This window comes from Cheilinus undulatus, linkage group 17 (assembly GCF_018320785.1).
Source record: "Cheilinus undulatus linkage group 17, ASM1832078v1, whole genome shotgun sequence".
Taxonomy (NCBI): Eukaryota; Metazoa; Chordata; class Actinopteri; order Labriformes; family Labridae; genus Cheilinus; species Cheilinus undulatus.
In genome coordinates, this window is record NC_054881.1 from 43,002,149 (window position 1) to 43,025,366 (window position 23,218).

Sequence of the window (23,218 nt, forward strand, 5' to 3'; positions counted from 1 at the left end):
TTGGATCTCATATTTTAATGTGGAATGATGAGCTGTGTGGTTTTCTGCAGCCTCTCTTTTTTTCTTACATGATGCTAATATTCACGAGGAAAGCCACCGAGACTCAGAAATGGGGAAGTTACACGTTAGATTAACCTCTCCGGCTTATTTATGGGAACATTTTCACTACATTTTCTTCCACAAGTAAACGTTTAAATGCAGGTCATAATGGGGATGTGCTGAATTTGTTTACCTGTAAAAAACAGAGACAGTGAGGGCTCTGGCAGTTGAGTCTGTATGTACATGGATGCCATGCCGCCCTGCTGTGTGAACGTGTTAGTAGGCTTCCAGTGAATCATCCCAGAATAAACTCTGCACGTCCAGCATGGTGGCCAGCTCCAGGATGTGTTTCTGCAGAAGGCTGCTCTCCACCGTGTCCTGCTTGGGGAGCTCAGGGTACGACTCGGGGAAACTCCGAGACTCCTGAAAGAACAAAATCAAACAGCTGATTTTCACAAATGCTAAAACGAGCACAACTAGCAGAGGAGCTCAGGAGTTACTACGAGAAATATCTGATCGTTTAGTGCAGTGATCATCAACTGGCGGCCCGGGGGCCACATCAGGCCCCCCATATCTTCCCATCTGGCCCCCAGGACATGATCAAATTCAAAATATGTGCTGAGGAAAGAGTCTAGAGCAGTGTTACTCAACCCTGCTCAACCAAAGAGCCAAACTGTTGAATAATACCTTTGCAAGAGCCACAGTGGCTCTAAGTAGTAAAAAGTAGCAAAAAAATGGCTTAAGTAGCATTAAAATTCAATCAAACGTGGCAAAAATGGTCAAAAAGCAGCAAAAATGTGTAAAAAGGGGTGAAAATGGGGAAAAAAGGTGGAAAAGGGTAATAAAATAGAAAAAATGGGTGAGAAGAAACAAAAATGAGTTATAGGTGGCAAAAATGGTCCAAAAGTGGCAAAAACTTGGAAAAAATGGGTGGAAATTGATTAATATGGGCAAAAAGCAGTCAAGAGTGGCAAAAACAGGCAAAAAATAGAAAACTAGTGGTATATAATGGCAAAATGTAGCTTAAATGGGCAAGAAATGGTGAAAATGGCAAAAATTGTAAAAAAAAAAAAAAAAAGTGGCAAAAAGAAGTGGCAAAAATGTGCAAATAAAATAGGAAACAAGTAGTATGAAATGACATAAGGTAGGTCTAACAGGTGAAAAGTGTCCACCTGTCTCATCACCGTCTCTGCACGCCTCCTCCACCTGTCCCATCACTGTCTCTGCACGCCTCCTCCACCTGTCCTGTCACTGTCTCTGCATGCCTCCTCCACCTGTCCTGTCACTGTCTCTGCACGCCTCCTCCACCTGTCCCGTCACTGTCTCTGCACGCCTCCTCCACCTGTCCCATCACTGTCTCTGCATGCCTCCTCCACCTGTCCCGTCACTGTCTCTGCACGCCTCCTCCACCTGTCCCATCACTGTCTCTGCATGCCTCCTCCACCTGTCCCGTCACTGTCTCTGCACGCCTCCTCCACCTGTCCCGTCACTGTCTCGGCACACCTCCTCCACCTGCCTCCTCCCCCTGTCCTGTCACTGTCTCTGCACAGCACATGCAGCACATCCAGGATTTATACATATCAGAAGAGACTGACAGTTCATGTTTTTCTTTTCATCACTGAACATTTTTCTCTCTCATGTCATCTTTTTCTAGCTTTCCATGTACAGCCATAAATAATTCAAGCTAATGTTGCTGAAAAAACCTTTTGGTAGAGCTGTGCTGAAGCCAAAAACAGATTAAAACCATTTCTATTCCTTTTCTCTTGCACAGCCGTGTATGTGAGTGATGTTGGTGAATCACCATCAGCACCAGAGCAGCAGTCTGAATGTTTGAGCACTTTGCTTTAAATAGAAACACTCCAGTGGATTTTGGATGTTAAGAGCAGAAGCGTAGGGTGCATATTGTGTGTTGCACCCACTTTTCTCTGTGCCTGATGATGTGGGTGAAATGCTGCAGACCACAAGCTCGGGTAAAGGGACAGACACACCCCGACTTTATTTTTGGCTTCCAGGAAAAGAAAAATGTGAAAAAGTGAAGGAGCGGTGGCTCACCCGGAAGAGTTTGTGCAGCCGGAGTGCCGCTGAGCAGAAAACAAAACGGATCAGGAGCAGCCGCAGGAACTCGTCACCGAAGAACTGTAAGAAGGCTTGATCTGAGGAGAGGCCAGGACGAAACAAAAATGCCATTACTAGAGTTTATCATATCGTAATGCATGGATTTGAATCCAATTAACAGTCCCTGTCAGTGAACTGGCCAGATGGCTGAATACTTTTGTCCATAAATGTGTATTTCACTCTGGATTCACAGGGAAATGTTGTCATTTAACATGAGAAAAGAGGAGGAACAGTTTAAGTGGAATTTATTTAGAGACTGTTCAAGTGTGGGGTTTTTTTTCCATCCCTGCTCAGATAAACACAGACTGGATCTAGTGAGCATGAGGAGGGGGTTACTATACACCGCGCTCCACATTATTATGCAAATGACATTTTTCTCTGATTTTCCTAAATATTAATGCAAATGACAGTCAGAACATTTTTCAAGTCATCAGCCGTTAGAGCATAATTCAAATGTTTCTGAACAAACTTCATAATGATAACCACTTTTTTGTTTCAATAAAAACCTCAAAATACACTGTTCCACATTATTAAGCAGGCCACAGGTTTCAGCAATATGGGAAAGAAAAAGGATCTCTGCTGCTGAAAAGCCTCAAATAGTGTAATGCTTTGGACAAGGAATGAAAACATGAGATATTTCAGGAAAAATTAAGCATGATCATTGTACTGTGAAGTTATTTGTGTCTGATTCAGAGCACAGACGGGTTAGTATATAGAGTATATAGAGTTTCTGACTGACCATTTTCTTCCATGGTACAAAAAGAAGAACCGTGCCTTCTGTAGCAAAATGATCTTCATGCATGACAATGAACCAGCTCATGCTGCAGAGAATCCCTCTGTGTCATTGGCTGCTATGGGCATAAAAGGTGAGAAACTCATGGTGTGGCCCCCATCCTCCCCTGACCTTTAACCCTGTTGAGAACCTTTGGAGCATCCTCAAGCTAAAGATCTATGAGGGTGGGAGGCAGTTTACATCAAAACAGCAGCTCTGGGAGGATATTCTGACATCCTGCAAAGAAATTCAAGCAGAAACTCTCCAAAAACTCACAAGTTCAACGGATGAAGAATAGTGAAGGTGATATCAGAGAAGGGCTCCTATGTTAACATGAACTGGGCCTGTTAAGATGTTTTTGATTGAAATAGCTTTGATTTCACTAAATATGACCTCCTAATGCTGCAGATTCAATAATGAACATTTTCAGTTCTTTACAACAAATAAAATCTTTTGAAACTCTGTTGTGCTTAATAATGTGGAACAGTGCATTTTGAGTTTTTTATTTTTTAAAATAATGGTCATCATCATGAAGTTTGTTCAAAAACATTTGAATTATCCTTTAGCGGTTGATGACTTGAAAAATATTTTGACTGTCATTTGCATTAATATTTAGGAAAATAAGAGAAAAATGTCATTTGCATAATAATGTGGAAGGCGGTGTAGTGGAGCTAGTTCCGTACCTATGGTTCGTGATCGAGTTATCATCTGCCCAATGTCACGGTAAACTTTGCGGAGAAACTCCTGCGCCTGCTCCCACAGTCCTCGCCGCAAACTGTTCAGACCGCAGACGGAGGAGAAGGCCAGGAGCGGGCTGTAGAGGAAGAGCGTGAACAGGCTCCCCCGCTGAGACTGATCTGAAACACGGGGAGAGGCAACGGAGGACAGAATGATTCAATCATACTTCTATGGATGTAATAAAGTACATAGTCAGTGGAAAATCTCCTGTTTACAGTTTAATGAGGCGACACCCACCTTGAACACTCTTGGGATAAACCGTGGGCGACAGCAGGCAGACCATCGGCTGACCGAACAGGTTTGTGAAATTCTATCAGGATCAATAGAAGACAATAGAAGGTCACATATTTGACCCTTCTACACAAGTTTATATCGGTCTCAGAGGTCACCAAAACATGCCTGTGAGGTTTGTAGCTGTAAAAACACTCCAGTATTAATTTCAGCATGTCTATAAACCCCTCTGTTTCAGCCCTGCTCAGAACCAACTGTTTCTATGTCTGTGGCCTTAAATGTTACTGAGCTGTCTGACTCCGCCCCACTCTGGAAATGGATGTGGCTCTAGTGATCTTCCTCTCAACTGGCAGCTGAGAGGAGGATCAGGAAAAGAGGGCGGAGCCTTCTTTCAAGCAGGGGGGCCAGCCAAACCTGGGGGCGGGGCTAACTCCCCACATGACATCATGAGGGGAAATCTGTGGGTGGGGGTGTTCTGATTATTAAGGGGATTGTGGACAGGCTAAAAAAGCCTGACAAAGTGATTTTTGCATAATGTGTGGCCTTTAAAGATTTACCCGGCAACAAACGGCCTAAACTGGCTCTGTTATTCATCTCTCTTCTGTCCGTTTATTCTCCTGTTTATTTATTTTTCACTAACATCTTCATTACATTTGTTCCTGCTGTAAAGAAAGGATGAGCCACTCTGGTTATATTAATGTTGTTCTCAGTGTCAGGAAAAACTTCTTCAACTTGTTGGATACTCTCAATTTAACAATTACTTTTAATTGAACAAAAGGAGCAAATATGAAGCTTTTATCGTAATCTATTTTACCCCAAAATCTTTTTTACCCAACACAAACACAAATGCTTAGTTTAAAGAAGTCAACACATAATTCAAGACATTTAGGGTACTTTTTCAGGGCAATGAACCTCATATTTACAGGTTCTAAGTATTTTATTTCTTACTTTTCCAAATGCATTCATTAAGACTTGTACAAAAACAATCACAGCCTGTTATTTTTCTGTCAAAGAACTAAAGGGAGACGAGTAAACACTGATCAGAATGGATATATTTCTATTCTCAGACTTGAAGTCAACCTGCAGGCCGCATTCATTGACTGCTGGTTGTCTACCCCAGCTGTAAAAGTCAGCTCAGTCCCTGCACCCCCCCCCTCCTTTATCTCACACGTACAAGTTCTCATAACATATGCTAAAGGTAAGGTAGTGTGGTCCAAACCTTGTATGCCGTACTGTTTGTGGAATCCACGATGACAAAAAGTGGTTTTCTGGTAAAAGGGAACAAATCTCCAGGATGAAGGCTGCAGATTTACAAACAAGAAGAACATCAGGGATAGAACAGCGATGGATTTTTAGTTAAAAGAGTTAAAGACAACAGCTTTGAGTGCAGATTCTTTAACATTTTACTGCCATCCTTGGCTTTAGGAAATATTCTTGCACATTTTTCTGACATTTTCACTCATTTATGTATCAAACATGAAATAAGCCTGCTGTGATTAGACGGGGTCAGATGATCTGATTCCTCATTCTTCACAATGAGCTAGGAGCTGGTTCCACAGACTTTCCTCTCACATTATCTATTACTTCCTTTTTTCAAAATTGTAATAAGTAATATGTAATCCATGTCTGACCAGTGCATCTCCTTCTGAGCCTGGTTCCTCTTCTGCACCGTCTCTCCGTTCACCACGTCTCTGTTGGTGTTCGTCAGAACTCCTCCGAAATCATACGGACCTGCAGGAAGCGTGCAAAGATAACTGAGGAGTTAAGGAGGTTTCCATCTTCATCCCATCAGAGGACTGAACTTCACTAAAAACGCTTCAAAAATGCAACATGCACAACTGAACGTGTGCAATATCTAATGATTGCCAAGACAGCTGACAGATCTGTAAGCAGACAGCACTCATCGTTTAAATGTGACGATGTTTTCTGTGCTGCTTTTTAAATCTGTGTGAGCAGCATTTATAAAATTGTAAATGCATTTACATGGCTGTGCACAGACAACAGAGTCAGAGATTCTCTTAACTAGCCTGAAATTACTGCAGTTTGTGTGCTAAATCTCCAGGTCTTTCATATTGGTGCTTTTATTGGGTTTGTGCTCTGATTTTATTTTCATCTGCTGAATAACATTTAAAATGTGTTTTTATAGAGTATAGCAGCTGTAGCTGTGGATCTGTAGGCTGTTGGTACAAAGGGAAAATAAAATGTGTTTTTGGTCTTACATTCATTTAAAAATGTGTTTTTTTATCTAATATTTCTCTACCTTCATAATCTGTGTGACCCGTTGGAAAGACTCCAGTCGCTGACAGGTAGACGAGCAGGACGCTGTTGGCAGGTAACTCCTGGAAAACAAAGACAAAACTTTCATCAGTTTATCAAGAATTTATGACTACATTTAGCATTTTTTTAACTGTGTGTAATGTTGCTTTCTTTGTTTGTTTATTTGTTTCTAGGATGTTGTTTTGATCGTATTACTTTGCAGGAATTTATTTTATCTATTTATGTTTGCACAAGAAAAAAGAATTACAATTTGTGTACAGCTTTCACAAGGAAAGTACATATGTGAATTTGTGCAGGTGAGGTAAGGGGAACCTGAGAAGGGTTTTTAATCAGACCTCAACATGTTGAGGCCAGCATTACTAGCCAGTAGTGATGATGGTTAAAATTAAAACAAACAATGGAAAAAGAAGCAAGTAAGGCAGCAAAACAGTGCTATGTCCAAGGCATTATTTTCTGTGATGACAATTTGATGTTAATATTTCCTACTTAGAACAATACACACATCCTTGTACATAATATAAACATACACAGATGAATACATACCAGAGGAAAAAGAAGTGCTAGACTATTGCATTTATAAATAAATAAATAAATAAAAAATAAAATAAATAAAAAACTATACAGTGTCTTTCACTACCTAAAAGGTGCTTTATAAAAAATGTTATTTTTTTATATCACACTTGGAGTTTTGGATGCCAGTATCAATTTGCACAAAAATATTAAATAAAAGCTCTAAATCTGAAATAGAAAAAAATATCCTGAATGCACAGGAAACCCTACAAAAACCTGATTTATGTCTTTAAATATGTGAAACGATTAACCTCAGTGAGATCTGACCCCGTTAACATGAGAACACTGACCTTAAAAGAGGCGGACAGGAACGTAAAGAGCTGACTGAAGGTGGGTTTGTACAGCAGATACTTGTGAGGGTTTTCTCTCTTTGCTGGTTTCTCATTCGGCTCCTGCAGGAGAAAAATAAAATAACTGATCAGATTTTGGTTAAAGTCCATTTAGATGAGGATTACTGGTATGTGAAGCCCAGTTCAGACTGAGGGTCTGCAGCAGAATGAGTTCACTCTTGCAGCTTCTTGCAGGCAGATGCATCCTAGTTACAGCAGACGAGATGAATGAGGACAGTGATGGAGAGTTCCCGCTATGGTTGCAGTTGTTTCTGTGAAAAAAAGCAGCAAAGACAGAAAAACGAGAGGATCCAGACTTTGGAGCTGCCTGTGGGTGCCTCTGCAGAAAACCCAGGAGGGGTTTGCTGTTCATGCTGTGAGCTTGAGGCTGAAGATTTCCTGTCTTTTGTCCGTTTCTTCCTGGAGCAGTTTTGGCATTTATAGGTCATTTCAACCAAGCAGTCCGGTTTAGTTTGATGCATGACGACACGCATTTTTTTGGGTTTCTATAGAGCAAAAGTTCAAAAGGGTCCCAAAAAAACAACTACCGTCCCACTTTTCAGGACCCTTCCGTAGGGGTCCCAATCCTGCCTATCCGTACCAAAAGGGTGGAACTAGACACACAACAGGTGCACTGCAGTCCACTGACTGGCCGAAAGAATCGTCACTTCCTGTGCGACAGCGTTGCTTATAAACACAACACAGAACCCGCCCTGTTTAAATATCCTCTGATCTTCAGCTGCCATATCAGGAAGAATTTCATACGGACTAACCATCATGTCAGCACGTAACATCGGCCCATGGACCACCTCGGAGGTGCAGACCTTCCTGGGAATCATGGGTGATGGGGGGGGGGTGCAGAGGGACTTGGACGGTGCAGTGAGAAAGTGTTCCAGCTGGTGGCAGAGAGGATGGCTGCAGAGGACGTCTGACCAGTGTCGCACCAAATGTAAAAACTTTGCAGTGAATATAGAAAAAAACAAGGATCACAACAGCCGGAGCGGCATCAGTAGAAAGACCTGGAAGTGGTCTGAGCTGATAAACGCTGTTTACAGTCACAGACTGGTCAGCAAGGGATGAGAGGGGGGCTTAGACACAGCAGAGATGGTGCTGAATTCCATCATGGAGTCGCTTGGTATGTTTCTTTGCTTTTTTTTAAAGTTTAGGTTGTTGCTCTCTTGCTTCTGACTCTATGGTACTAAAAACGAGGAGCTAACCGCTGGGACTGGATTTCACCGTGGGACCAGTTGATGATAACAAAGGTGAACCACAACCATTGGTAAACATGTACTGTAGCCTCGATGAGCCTGCCACTTCCTCTCTGGGCTCTGAGGTGCTGACTGTAGAAACAGATGACGTTCTTTACCTTCTTAGCCCAGCTTTTGGTGAGTTGAAAAACCAAATCTCAGACACTGTCAGCCTTCCCCTGCAGTGTTCTAAAACAGGCTGGCTATGATGCAAATCTTTGGTCTGAAATAAGCTTCAGGATGCAGATTTTGGTTTCTTTCTTCACCTCTTCTCTAAATTTTCTGATGCAAATTTCCAGCATTTGAGTGATAAACTCAACTATAAGCTCTGAAGACTTAATTCTAGAAAATCACGGCCCTATAAGTTGGTTTTCTGTGGACGGGACTCTCACCAGTGTTCCTTGTTTGGACGTCTGCGTGGCGAGGTTCACCGGCTCTCTCTCCAGAGCTTGAAGCATACGGAACATATCGATGGTTAACTCGCTGAACTTCACCTGAAAAGAGGATGAAAATAAACCTGACGTCATCTTACTTTTAAAGATTAAGCAGAATTTATTTTCTCAATGTTGTGGTTAAAAGTATGGATGGTTTTAGTAGTTTACAGCTGAGAAAGGAAGGACATTCAAGGGAAAATCTGTCAGATATGAGCAAAGATCCTCATGAATCAGATTGACTGGGACTGTAGAATAAAGAGGAGGACATCCTCAACTTCTTCCAAAATCAGCAACAAGCTAGCACATCATTTATTATAGCGTTCACACAGATAAACAAATACAGTCTAGTAAAACCAGCATGCTTGTCTACAGCAGTGTTACTCAACACTGCTCAACCAAAGAGCCAAAATGTTGAAAAATACATTTGCAAGAGCCATAATCTAAGTGATGAAAAGTGGCAAAAACGGCTTGAAGTAGCAATAACAATAAGTTAAAAGTGGCAAAAAAGGTCAAAAAGCAGCAAAAATGGGTGAAGATGGAGATTAAAGGTGGAAAAGTGGTCACAAAGTGGCAAAAATAGGTGAGAAGTGACAAAAAAATGAGTTACAGGTAGCAGAAAATGGTCCAAAAGTCGCAAAAAATGAGTGAAAAGTGACTAAAATGGGCAGAAAGCAGTCAAGGTTGGCAACAATGGGCAAAAAATAGTAAACGAGTGGTATTTAATGGCAAAAGGTAACTTATTTAGAAGAAAAGTGACAAAAAGTGGAAGAAAGGGCAAAAATGGGCTAAAAGTGGTAAAAATTGGGGGGAAAAAAAGAAGTTGCAAAAATGGCAAAAAAAAGGAAAAAAGGGGTATTTAATGGCAAAAGGTAGCTGAAGTGGACAAAAACTGGCAAAAAATTGTAAAAAAAAAGGGTAAAAATGGGATGAAGGTGGAAAAAAAATGAAAAAAGTGGCAAAAGAAGTTACAAAATGGCAAAAAAATCGGAAAATATGGGTATTTAATGGCAAAAGATAGCCTAAATGGGTTAAAAGTGGCAAAAAGGTGAAAATGGCAAAAAAGTTTCCCTCATTTTAAGGTTTTCTGGGGAAATAATATTCAAAACTTAAGACATAAAAAAGCCACATGAGGTCCACATTGGTGCTGGTGATTGATGGAGTACTGCACACGTTTACGTCTCTATGATTGGCCAATCTGACACAGCGACCATCCACAGACACGACACAAAGACTGTGTGGTCTGACCCTCGGGGTTAGGTGTGAATGTCGGAATCAGAATTAGTGGGTTAAAACCTGGTTGTTACAGTTGCCGATGATTAGTGCATCTGCAAGGACGAGCTGTCCAACCACCATGCCTTGTTCCAGCGGCGGCACGCTGCCCTCCTGCAGACGGTTACTGGTGACCACCACCGAGTTGTTGTCGTTCAAAACCACCACTGGATCCGCCTGTCAGACAGGGAGAAAATATGGTGAGCTACAGCGGGGGAAATGCACGATGGTCAGTCATGTGAACTTTGATATCACCTCCACGAAGGCTGCGACCTCCTGCAGAACCAGGTTCCACTCCAGCTGGTCCTCCGTGTTAAATCTCTGCGTGTAATCTTCAATCTCCTCAGACAGCTCCTGCAGGAAACCCATTTTAGACCCTCACAATAAGACCATAAAATGTGATATGTAAGATAAAAAATCTCGCTTGTGTACCTTCACCAGAACTTTGACCAGGTCCATCTTATTCAGCAGTAAACAAACGACGATATATCGAGCGTAATACCGAAGCTTCTTCACCACCAACTCTGGCCTGAGGAGAGAGAAAGGGGACGACAAGCTCCTCTGAAATACAAGTACAGAGCTGTGAAAGAGTATCTCCCCCTTCCTGTTTTCTTCTTTTTTTAATATTTTTCACTTAAATGTCTACCTGAGTAAATACAAAAGTCAGTTTTTAAATGATGACTTCATTTATTAAACCCAAACCTGTCTGGCTCTATGTGAGAAAGTCAACCCTAACCCTGATACCTGGATGTTCCATCCTTGGCAGCAACAACTAAAGCAAGCATTTGTGAGAACTGTCAGTGAGTTTCTACATCACTGTGGAGGAATGTTGTCCCATTCCTCTTTGTTTGAATTCAGCCATTTATGAGGTTTGATGACATCATCTTTCTGAAGCCAGTTAAAGGTTCAAAGGATGATGTCATCAAAGGTTGAGGACGGTACGCCTGTGAGGCTTGGATTGTTGTGGACATTGCCCTTTATTTTTTCCCCAATAGTAGGCAACTTTTGGGAAAGTGGGTGGAGCTGATGCCGTTGTTGCCCAGTGTCTTTCTGATTGTTGAATCATGAACTCTGACCTTAACTGAGTCAGTGAGGCCTGCAGCTCTTTAGATGTGGTTCTGGGTTCTTCTGGGACCTCCTGGATGAGTCGTCCATGTTCTCTTGGAGTCATATTGGTAGGCCGGCCACTCCTGGGAAGGTTCACCGCTGTTCACAGTTTTCTCCATTTGTGGGCCATGGCTCTCACTGTGCCAAAGCCTTAGACATGTCTCTGTAACCCTTTCAGACTGATAGATGTCAGTGACTTTGTTTCTCATCTGTTCTTGAATTTCTTTAGATGGTTCCATGATGTGTTGTAGCCTACTTCACTGTCAGACAGGTTCTAGTTAAGGGGATTCTGGGTCCAGCAGGTCCGGACATAATCAGGTCTGGGTATGGATAGTCAGACTGGACTCAGCTTTATAAAAAATGAGGTTAATCACAGTTAATTCATGATTTAACAAGGGAGGCAATGACTTTTTAACACAGGGCCAGGTAGGTTTAGATGGCTTTGTTCCCGATGATGACATCATCATTTAACCCTTTATGACCGACCATAGAAGGCAAAAACAAAGATGAGTAAAATTGTGCTCAATTTGCAAAAGACAACATGTTTATAAAAAAATCAACTATTCACAGCAGTGCAATCAAATCTCTAAGTGTGCCAGACACTTTTGAGCATACATATGTTTGCTGAAGTCTCTGTAGAAACAAGAACAAGTGCGACTCATGACCTGCAAAAAAACAACGTGACAGATTTCATGCAGAAAAACGTCATCATACGTCATCACGTACACGTAAACTGGGAAGTGCTGTGAAAGGCAGCGGTCTTGTGATGGATTATGTTATATTGTTTTTGATGTGTGTGCTTTTTACTACATTTCTGCTAAAGAAGGAGGGAAACTTCTGGAAGGCAACAGCACTCTGGGATAGGGCTGAACAATATTGCGATCACAATTTAATATGCGATTATTTTAGTTCCTCATTTTATGTTTTGCTCAACAAACACAAGCAAAAATCATTATGACAAGAACAATATTAGATAAGTTAAACTACAGATTAACAATTTAGAAAATGATACCTCACTGTGATTTTGGTTTGTATAGCCAATTTGATATCAATTGCTATATTGAAGGGGATGATCATTTCTGACATCTTGATGAAGAAAAATAAATATGGTCGCAAGAAAAGATTTTGGTCAAAGAAATAAAAATAAAAAAGACACTTAAATGTTTGAATAATGTGTAAAGCATAAATAAAGAAAAAGATTGAATCAAACTGGTTATTTTGACACTTTTCAGGTTAAAGAAATAATGCACTGTCTGCAATTTGAAAATTACAGCATGCCAAAATGCGATTTAATCTAATTTGTGATCCGGTCCTACTCTGGGACTCATTGAATGTGTGATATGTTAGTGTTACTCCTCCGGGGTTATATGCAAACAGAATCTTTGCTCTATCTCATTTGGTTGTAATTTTACATGTGGTGAAAATTAGAAATGCATTGGGAGCGGCGGTGCTCCCGCAGGTCTTAAAGGGCTACACACTGATTTTTGTATTAACTCAGGTTATTTTTGTCTAATTTCAACATTAGTTTGATGATGTGACAAATATGCAAAAAATAAGAAAACACTTTTTTTATAAAACTGTCTCAACCTCTAAAGCAGCCTTTGACTGTTGTCTATACCAGGGGCTCTTAACATTGGGGTCGGGACCCCACTGGGGGTCGTAAGACGCTGAGATGGGGTCTCCAGATGCCTTAAAAAAACTAAGAATATTTTTTAAATTACACTGGTGCCACTTTACACCAACTTGACCAATTTTTAACCCTTTTCAACACTATTAAACATCGATGTTGCCAATTTTAACACAGTTTTGCCACTTAAAAACCCATTTGTGTAAATTTTAAACCCTTTCCACCACCTTTTTTCTGCCTGTTTTTGGCACTTCTAAACCAATTCTTGCCACTTTCTGCCTATTGTTACCTCATTATTGCCACTATTAACTACTTTTTACACCCTTTCTTTCCCATTTTAACCACAGTTAACCTATTTTTCCGGTTTATATCAGTATTTCATCCTCGTCCACCTAGTTTCCCTCAATTTTTTGCACTTTAAAGCCATTTAAGCCACTTTTAATCCACTTTAAGTACCCATTCTTGCCAATTTAATCAATTTTTGCCACTTCTAACCCATTCATGTTCTTTAAATATCCAATCCAATTTCAACACCTCTTCCACAATTTTTTTTGCCATTATTCACTAACTTAAGCAACATCTTTTACCCATTTTAAATATGTTTTTTAACAAAAGTTATTTCACTTTAAGCTTAACTTCCCAATGAACCATGATTTTGCTGGCCCCCAGTTTGGCTGGATCCCAAAAACCTTCCCCTTTATCCCCCTTATGGGCAGCCTTGTCTGCACATGACTATTCGAGAATGTGCATGGCTGTGGTCAGCCACCTTCAGGTACAGTGGGGGCCCCCGGTCTCTGGCACCTTTATTTTTGGGGTCCCAGGCTGAAAAGGTTTAGAACCCCTGGTCTATACATTAGTGTAACTGCAGCGAAACTCTTTTGAACTGAAGATCAGAGAACTTTCAGAGAACCTAGCGGCAGCTCACCTGTCCTCTTTGTTGACCTGGAAGTAGTAGGAGCGCTGACGGATGGCAGAGTAGAAGGAAAAGGCCTCGTTCAGGTAACTCGTTTCTGAGGTACGAAGGCTGAAGATCAAGATCAGAAAGACAAGGATTACCAGAATGTTCCAGAACACTTTAAAGCGTTTCAGTTGGAAACCAAAGCTTCTGCTGAAGGAAACATTCCTTCACAGTAAAAGGAACCAGTGGTTCAGATATCTACAGTAATCAGGGTTCCTCCTGGTTCTCTCCTTTGGAGGTCTACCAGGCAGGTCCAACTCTGAGGAGGCTTTCAGGAAAACACCAGTCCTCCCGCCTCAGAATGAGGAACGCCCAGACTGAGCTGGAAATGCCTGAGAGGAACGTCTGGGTTGACTCGCACCACGATGAGAGAAAGACTTTAATATGCTCGGCTGTTTATAAAGTCCATGAGAATATCTCTGACCTGCTCCCTCCTGACATCCTCAGCCCAGCCCTCGGGTCTTCTTGTCCCTTAGGTTTGAAAACTAAGGGTTATTTGGCTTTGTTTTTGTGGCGCTGACACTTTGGAGTCTCTTCCACTGCAGTTATACTCAGCAGCATCCACTGATGCATTTAAAAGGAGCTCCTCGTCTTTCCAAACTGGCCTCTGATGTTAATGTGTACATTTACAGTCCCTGAGTTTTGGTTAAAATCTGTGATCTGTCACTACTGTAATTATTGTGAAGCATTTTGTCACCTTTTCTGCCATACTAAACACATTTTAGTCACCTTCTTTCTTCCTGAAGGCCTGAAAGGGACAGAAATAGCTACAGGACAAGAGGAAGCTCTGCTCAATTGCTGTTTTATTTTTGGCTGCTGCAGCAGTTCAGACTCCCTCTCTGATTTTGGACGGAGTCGTAGCAGCGGACACTGGAGGGCTTTGTAAATGTGGATGACAGAGTGTAGGAGTAAAACTGTTAAGACAATGAAGGTGTGAGGTGATTCACTAGAGTCAGACTCACTAATAGTGGTAGTAAAGTTGTCCGATTTTGGATGCGACTTCCCCAATCTGCCATCTCTTCAGTCCGTAGCGGCTGTCCAGAACCTGCCTGTCAATAAAAACACACAAAACAGTGAGCACTAGACAATAAAAGCACGTGGGAGGGCTTCACTGTGACAGCCCTCATTTAAAACTTCTTAGAAATAAAGACGCACATTAGCATCAGGAGGAATTTTTAGCGCTCAGCACGTCCACATTCTTCTTGTGAATCAACTAAAAGCAACCCTAAAGCTTCTGAACATCTCTTCCTCCTCCTTCTTCAGCCTAAAACAAAGTCCCCCATCTGTAGGATGGAAAGAAAGGATGAGAACGAACCTGTGCTGCTGCTGGAACTTCCACAGCTTGGTGTAGACGTCGAACGTCCGTCCAAAGTAGGACTGCCACTGCTTGTGTCCATACTGAGGGAGGTCTCTGCAGGTGAAAACAGGCATTCAGAGGAGAGAGGCCACAGTTTCTTATATAACCTCTTCACTCTCATTTTAACATCACTTTTAGGGGGTTAAATTCCTGCTCTGTCAGACAAAGCAAGTAAAAGCATGCCGGTGACTTCATGAATCTGACTTTTCTGCTCCTTTTTGCCTGGTGATGCTGCCAGTACCCTAAAAACTGACCTAGACTGACCAATCACTGAACCAGCTGCTATGAAAACAAAAAACATTATAATGGTCAGGTATGGATGCACATTATTGGATTTTTGCAAATTAATGATATACCAGTAATTACTGATATAGGCCAATATTTACAGCCAATATAGGTCAACATTTACAGCTGATATAGGCCAACATTTACAGCTGAACTAAGCCAACGTTTACAGCTGATGTAGGTCAACATTTACAGCTGATATGGGCCAACATTTACAGCTGAACTAAGCCAACATTTACAGCTGAACTAAGCCAACATTTACAGCTGAACTAAGCCAACATTTACAGCTGATATAGGCCAACATTTACAGCTGATAAAAGCCAACATTTACAGCTGAACTAAGCCAACATTTACAGCTGAACTAAGCCAACATTTACAGCTGATATAGGCCAACATTTACAGCTGATAAAAGCCAACATTTATAGCTGAACTAAGCCAACATTTACAGCTGAACTAAGCCAACATTTACAGCTGATATAGGCCAACATTTACAGCTGATAAAAGCCAACATTTACAGCTGATATAGGCCAACATTTACAGCTGATATAGGCCAACATTTACAGCTGATATAGGCCAACATTTACAGCTGATATAGGCCAACATTTACAGCTGATATAGGCCAACATTTACAGCTGATATAGGCCAACATTTACAGCTGATAAAAGCCAACATTTACAGCTGAACTAAGCCAACATTTACAGCTGAACTAAGCCAACATTTACAGCTGAACTAAGCCAACATTTACAGCTGAACTAAGCCAACATTTACAGCTGATATAGGCCAACATTTACAGCTGATATAAGCCAACATTTACAGCTGAACTAAGCCAACATTTACAGCTGATATAGGTCAACATTTACAGCTGAACTAAGCCAACATTTACAGCTGAACTAAGCCAACATTTACAGCTGATATAGGCCAACATTTACAGCTGAACTAAGCCAACATTTACAGCTGATATAGGCCAACATTTACAGCTGATATAGGCCAACATTTACAGCTGATATAGGCCAACATTTACAGCTGATATAGGCCAACATTTACAGCTGATATAGGCCAACATTTACAGCTGATATAGGCCAACATTTACAGCTGATATAGGCCAACATTTACAGCTGATATAGGCCAACATTTACAGCTGATATAAGCCAACATTTACAGCTGATATAGGCCAACATTTACAGCTGATATAGGCCAACATTTACAGTCGATATAGGCCAACATTTACAGTCGATACAGGCCAACATTTACAGCTGATATAGGCCAACATTTACAGCTGATATAGGCCAACATTTACAGCTGATATAGGCCAACATTTACAGTCGATATAGGCCAACATTTACAGCTGATATAGGCCAACATTTACAGCTGATATAGGCCAACATTTACAGCTGATATAGGTTAATATTTACAGCTGATATAAATGACAATTTTCTGAGTCATCATCAAGGATGTCAAACTTGGAGCTCAGTTCTTCACCTAAGCTCCATAATTGTCAAATCTTTAGATGTTCTGAGAGTTGATGATAAATCAGTGGTTCAAACATGAGGATGCAGCATCAGATCTGACTAACACATGAATATCGCCAGTGATTCATCCTCTGCTCTGATACCAACGTCAGGGTGACGATTAAACACAAGGAGCAGTCTGTCTGTGTGCTCCATCCTTCAGTTCATGATCCTGGATCTGTGGCGCCTTGTTTGGCTCTGAATCACACGATGCGTTCACTGACTCCTGTTCCTCCAGATGGCCGCTCTGTCTGTTTGCTCTCACACTCTCCCTGAGCTTATGGACAAATCCACTCCATCAAAAACACGGATAGCGCTGAATTATTTAAAGGCCAAGTTATTTAAGAGACAGTCCGGGGTTCTAATCTCGTCTTGGTCTGTTAGATTCTGCAGCAAACGTCCTGGTAGCCTTAAAAACAGCGGTCCATAACAGCATCCCTCTGCAGGAGCCAGGTAGGCTTTAACTCTTCCCCGCTGAGCTGCAGGACGGGCTGTTTTCACATGCATTCACAAAAACCTTCTTAGTAAAACAGATCATTTAGAGAAATATAATGACAGAGATCATTATTCTGAAAGTTTTCTCTGGCAGTGTGTGCTGTAAAGAGCTTGATTTAGCAGAGAAGCGTTGATTCTCCCCTACAGTTAAATCCTCACACCTGCAGCTCCCAGCAGGACACCTGGCTCCTCCTACTCAGAAAAAGACTAGTACATCACACCTATGAGCAGGTGACTTCCAGGTAAATTGATGTTCATTTTGACCACAGCGTATTCAGGTTTTTACACATCAGTCCTGTGGGGGCAAAAAGTGTTTTTAGATACAAGTAGGTGGGGCTCAATGGAAAACAGCTGGGAACCACCGGTCTGACCCGCCAGGGCCGGGGTGTTTGGTCACTGTTTTGTCATTTTAAGCTACTTTAAAACAATTTTTGCTGTTTTTGCCAGTCTTGGCACATGGAACCCCATTTTTGCTGTCTTTTTTTGCCCTTATATGCCACTTTGCCACTGTTTTTGCCACTCTATGTACATTTTTAATACTTTTGCCCATTTTTGACCCATTTGATTCTTTTTGCCCATTTTTGACACCACTTTGCTTCTTTTAACCTTTCATTTTGCAGCTTTTAACCTATTTTGATGCTTTTTTGTCCATTTTAGCCACTTTTGACCCATTGTTGCTGCTGGTTTTTCAGCTATAACCCATTTTTGCCAATTTCCCCTCAATGATTCGACCTTTTACACAATTTTGTAAACACTCTCCATTAAAGTTGCGTCAGTTTTTTCTGCTTTATTTTTGGGTAGTTGTGCACATCATAGATTAGTTTTACTTTCCAAACAGTTCAGTTCAATATGGCCTCCATGTTTTTAACATTAGTAACTGACATATAATTCTGTTTGAAGGGAAACTGTGTACACTCTGACAAAGGCTATATTTGTACTCCAGCATAAAAAAATGAAACATCCTGTCAAAGGACGTTGACAGAATAAGGACTTCTCTGCTCCTTCTATCAGGTTATGCTGCCCCCTGTAGGAGGTCCCAGTGCACTACAAAGCTACGTAGACTGACCACTGACTAAACCAGCGGAGATGCCAGAACATTAAATATGATCAAATCAGTTCCAGCAGCAAGAAAATAAACACATTAGAGCAGTGATACTCAACGCCTGGCTCTGGAGCGACATGTGGCTCTATTACGTCTTCATTTGAAATGTTATTCCCCCAGAAAACCTTAAAAAGGAAAATTTTGACCTCAGAAATTATCCACTGCAAGTCACATGAATCAGTTTGTTCCCCACACTTACACAGTAGGCCTTAATTGTAAACCTCTATTTTTGTCTGCATATTTCCATCACCCTTATTTGCAATTTTTTGCTTCTGTAATTTCATTTTTACTGCTTTTAGCCCATTTTTGACACTTTAATGCAGCTTTTTGCAATTTTTTGCCCCTTTTGTCGCCTTTTTTGCAACTTTTCACCCATTTAAGCTGCCTTTTGCAATTAAATGCCACAAATTTCCCTTTTTGCCACTTATTCATATTTTATGCCCATTTTTCCCAGCTTTTTTTCTGATTTTTGCCCATTTGAGTCACTTTTTGCTCATTTTTCTCCAAGATTTTGCAACTTTTACTCATTTTTGCCACTTTCTGACTTTTTTGCCACTTCTCTGCCAGTGTTTGCCAGTTAAAAGCCCTTTTTGCCACTTTTCTGCCTGTTTTTGCTGCTTTAAGCCTATTTTTGCCATTTCTTTTTGTCACTTTTCTCTTCTTTTTGCAATTTTTTGCCCCTTTTTCGCCACTTCTTGCCCATATGTATATAATATGATATAAGCTGCCTTTTGCAATTAAATGCCACTTTTTCCCATTTTTCCCACCTTTTTTTGTTTTTTGCCCATTTAGTTATTTTTCACTCATTTTTTGCAATGTTTTTGCCACTTTTAACTCATTATTTGGTCACTTCCCGCCCATTTTTGCCACTTTTCTCCCAGTTTTTGCCGCTTTTCACCACTTAGATTGTGGCTCTTGCAAATATATTTTTTCAACAATTTGGCTCTTTGGTTGAATAACACTGAGTTAGAGGCTTCTTTAATCCTGATATTAGTTTAGATGGCAGCAGAAATGTCTGCAGTGTTTTCCTCACTACATATGGAGCTGAAATAAAGTGTGAAAATAGGACATTTCTACATTTGCAGTCATGCAGAATGTAAATTTTATCATCTATTTTCAAATTTCTTTTCCTAATAATAAAAAACCTCACTACTTTAGAACCTGATAGGCCATCTGTTAACACCATCTTTACTACATAACAGTAAATTTATTAGCACAGGATGTTTCAGGATGTCCTTTTTTCTAAGTCTCTTTAAATGTCGCCCAGATTTTTACACAACCCTCCCAGCAGATATGGTAGAAACAAATTATTTTAAAATATTGGCATAAATCATGGTGAGGAGTTTGGCAGAAAACAGTGATTGATGTTTAAAAATGTCTCTGCATGCTGCACGCTGTGATGCAGAGGAGCAGAGAGGAAGTGATATTTGTTTTTTTAATCGTCCCATAAACCCGTTCAGATATACCAGTGATGATGAGTTCAGCATCTACATGGAATCTTAGATTTTAGATGACTTACTCCAACATTCCTCTGGTAATAAAAACAAAAATAGCTCTGAAACCATCTCTGACCTGATCCAACTCTATTTTTACCTGTTTTTACAACGTTTGATCTAAAACAGAAAGAGTTTTTATTTCTCTTGTGGTTATGTAACTGAAGCAATTATCAGCAGAGCATCACTGACCTATTTACACCCTAGATGGGCTCGTTGTGATCAGCTGATTGGTGCTCCAGCACCTCCACCAGCCAACACTAACGCTACGATAGAACTGTCACCCTGAACTGTCTTTATTCATCTAAAAATGACTACTCCTATGTTATAGTTTTTACATTACAGTTCATAAAAACACAGAGACATTCTTAATTCTCATCATTGTAACAGGAGATGTTTGCTGTCATGGCAGAGTCGCCCTAACAGTCTGGACGTCTTTATCATTGTGGTGGAAATGCTGGATGTCACGTCAAAGACTGCTGAATAAGCAGACAGGAAGCTGCCGCCCTGTTGCTGTATCTCAGTCATGTTTAAAGAGAATCATGAGCATTCACTGACATCAGCTGAGAGTTCAGTCCCCAAGCATCCCCCATGAAAGTCCATCTAATGGGTCTTTTCATTAGACTGAGCAGTTTAGCTAGACTTGGTTTGACTCGGCGGGGGATTTGTTTCCCATCACAACAGAGCTACCTTTTTGAGGGCGGGCCTTGAGCTGACGACGCAACGTTTTGAGTCGATTAGTTCAGCCAGAAGAAGAAGATGCACCCATTGTTCCTACTCCAAAGTTTCTTCTTCTATTGTTAATCCAGCAGGGATGTCGAAGATTAGTGCAGCTGTTGCTACTTAAACACATCTGCGAGAGATTGCCGTAGGATTACGGACTGCTCTGACGTCACTGCGGCATGCTTGGAGGCGGGACAGGCACGCTTGGTCCCTGCTCTATGGGCAGGACCACTCAGGGCACGGCTCAGCGTAGCCCGGCGCGGCCAAACTGGTGATGGAGAAGTAAATCAGCATGGTTTGGTTTGGATCGGCGCGACTATCCACCTTGTCCAATGTCACAGCCGAGACCAGGAATCGATCCCACAACCAGCCTCTGCTTATGGGCGCCCGCTCCACCCACTGAGCCACACCAACGGCCAGAAGGACACTTTTAACGGCTTTTCTCCCTCAGTATGTGAAATATGCCATGAAAACTAGACAGTGGTTAACAGTTTAGTCCAGGGGTGTCAAACTCAGTCAGAGCAGGGCCCGGATTCTGGATTTAGGTCTAACCTGAGGGCCGAACAGGGTCAACCATAAACTGTGAACTCATTTTTTATCAGTGATAAATTATGGGCAAAAAACCTTTTGAAATTCAAAAAAGCCAAAATGACAAGTTTAAGAGCTCAAACTCTGAGATTAAAAAATTAAATGAAGGAGTTCAAAAGGTAAAAACACATTATTAAACATCAAAATAATGTTTTTATAAGTTAACATATGAGATAGAAAGTAAAAATAAATATAGATCACAGGTGCAAAGCTCAAGGCCCGGGGTCCAAATCCGGCCCCTGGAACAGTTAAATCCGGCCCCAAAGTTGATCTGATATTTCTGTTCTAACATCAGTCTGAGGTCTGCAGATTTACTCAAGTATAAAAATGTGAACTTATCCTGATGATTTAAGATTTCCTTGTTAAGTCACAAAATCTGAAAAAGTAAGGAGTAAAAATATTTAGAGAAGAAGTCAGGAATGTGGGAAAAGAAATTCATTTGTGTTTTAATTTCACATTTTCAACTTAGCATCTCACAATCAGGACTCAAACTTAGAATTCTGACTTTAATTTCATACTTTGAGCATTTACACTCATAATTTTGACTTCTCATAGAATATTTTGAGCTTTAAGATTCATAATTCTAATTCTTAAGTCATATTTTGACCTTTTTAACCAATTATTTTGTATTTTACCTCATATTTTCAACTCAAAACTTTGACTTCATAATCCCATAGTTTGACCTTTTAGACTCACAATTAAAAATTTGGAATCATATTTTGACTTTTAATTTCATGATTCTAAATTTTATTTCATATTTTGACCTTTTAAACTCATGATTTTGACTTTCTTTCTAATATATTTGCCTTTAAAAGACATTATTTTTCAATTTTAATTTCATGTTTTGATCTTTTTGAACTAATAAATTTACTTTTCTCAGATTGTGAGCCTTTAAACTTTTCTTATTAACTTTTTAAATGTCAGAATCATTTATCCTCAGTGCTAAGTTTTTTTTTCATATTTTATTACTGGTGAAATGAGGTTGACAGTTTATGGTTTAAAGGTGACCCTGCTAGGCCCTCAGGTTAGTCCTGAATCCAGAATCTGGCCCCTGCTGTGACTGAGTTTGTCACCTCTGGTACAAATCATAGATTTTAAGTCTAACAGGTAAAAATATGAGAGTAAAAGTGAAAGTTTGGAATTGGAAGGTCAAAACATGAGATGAAATTTTAAATATTTAGTTAAAAAGGCCAAAATTTTACTTAAACTTTAAAATTGTAAATCAAAAAGGTCAAAATGTGTGATAAAAGTTAAAATTATGAAATGAAAAGGTTAAAATATAAAATAAAAAGTCAAAATCATAGGTTTAAGTTGTGATTCTGAGATGCAATATCGAAAGGATGAAATGAAAACACTAAAGAATTTTTCCCCACATTCCTGACTTTTTATCTGATACATTTTTACTCTTTAGTTTTTCCATTTTTTATGGCTTAACAAGGATATTTTCAACCACTGAGGTTAAATTTACATTTTTATAGTGAAGGAAATCTGCAGACGTCATACTGGTGGGCTGGGTATAACTGCACCATGGGCCGGATTTGGCCCCCGGGCCTTGAGTTTGACACCCATGGTTTAGTCAATAGACCATTTGAAGAGCAGCTTTTAATGAACACAGTCCTCAGTTGTTCACGTGCTTCTATTTTTCCAAAACATTTAACGTACACCTCAAAACAGACAGACTTTTATCTGAGTTAGCAAATGAATCAGAAGCTTTAAGTGAATAAATGGCTTGTAAGGGTTTGTGTTCACATAATCCACTGAATAAGAGCAGAAATGTTGCCCAAACTAATCAGGAGTATAAATGTGGCTTATCTGTGATAGATAGGGATTGTTTTAGCTTTAACCTGAGACTGCCAACATGAAATCCTCTTCTACACACACCTGAGCTCTACACGCTTACATAAAAACAACACACTCATGTGCTGGCAGTGAGCGCTGGCTCTCGTACATCACG

At 40.5% G+C, this 23,218-nt stretch overlaps 1 protein-coding gene across 1 annotated transcript in view; it reads right to left on the bottom strand.

The window, feature by feature from the left end:
* Nucleotides 1-23,218, bottom strand: part of scai (suppressor of cancer cell invasion) — a 29,974-nt gene continuing 6,756 nt past the window's right edge. The window contains exons 3-17 of the mRNA XM_041810199.1: nt 15,029-15,124; nt 14,676-14,762; nt 13,681-13,779; nt 10,454-10,550; nt 10,277-10,375; nt 10,046-10,198; nt 8,711-8,812; nt 7,033-7,134; nt 6,156-6,234; nt 5,527-5,626; nt 5,115-5,196; nt 3,902-3,974; nt 3,610-3,783; nt 2,092-2,192; nt 1-462 (exon numbers count right to left, since the gene is read on the bottom strand). Of these exons, the coding sequence (XP_041666133.1) occupies nt 316-462; nt 2,092-2,192; nt 3,610-3,783; nt 3,902-3,974; nt 5,115-5,196; nt 5,527-5,626; nt 6,156-6,234; nt 7,033-7,134; nt 8,711-8,812; nt 10,046-10,198; nt 10,277-10,375; nt 10,454-10,550; nt 13,681-13,779; nt 14,676-14,762; nt 15,029-15,124 (1,591 nt within the window). The 3' untranslated portion in view covers nt 1-315. The remainder of the gene's footprint in view (nt 463-2,091; nt 2,193-3,609; nt 3,784-3,901; nt 3,975-5,114; nt 5,197-5,526; nt 5,627-6,155; nt 6,235-7,032; nt 7,135-8,710; nt 8,813-10,045; nt 10,199-10,276; nt 10,376-10,453; nt 10,551-13,680; nt 13,780-14,675; nt 14,763-15,028; nt 15,125-23,218) is intronic.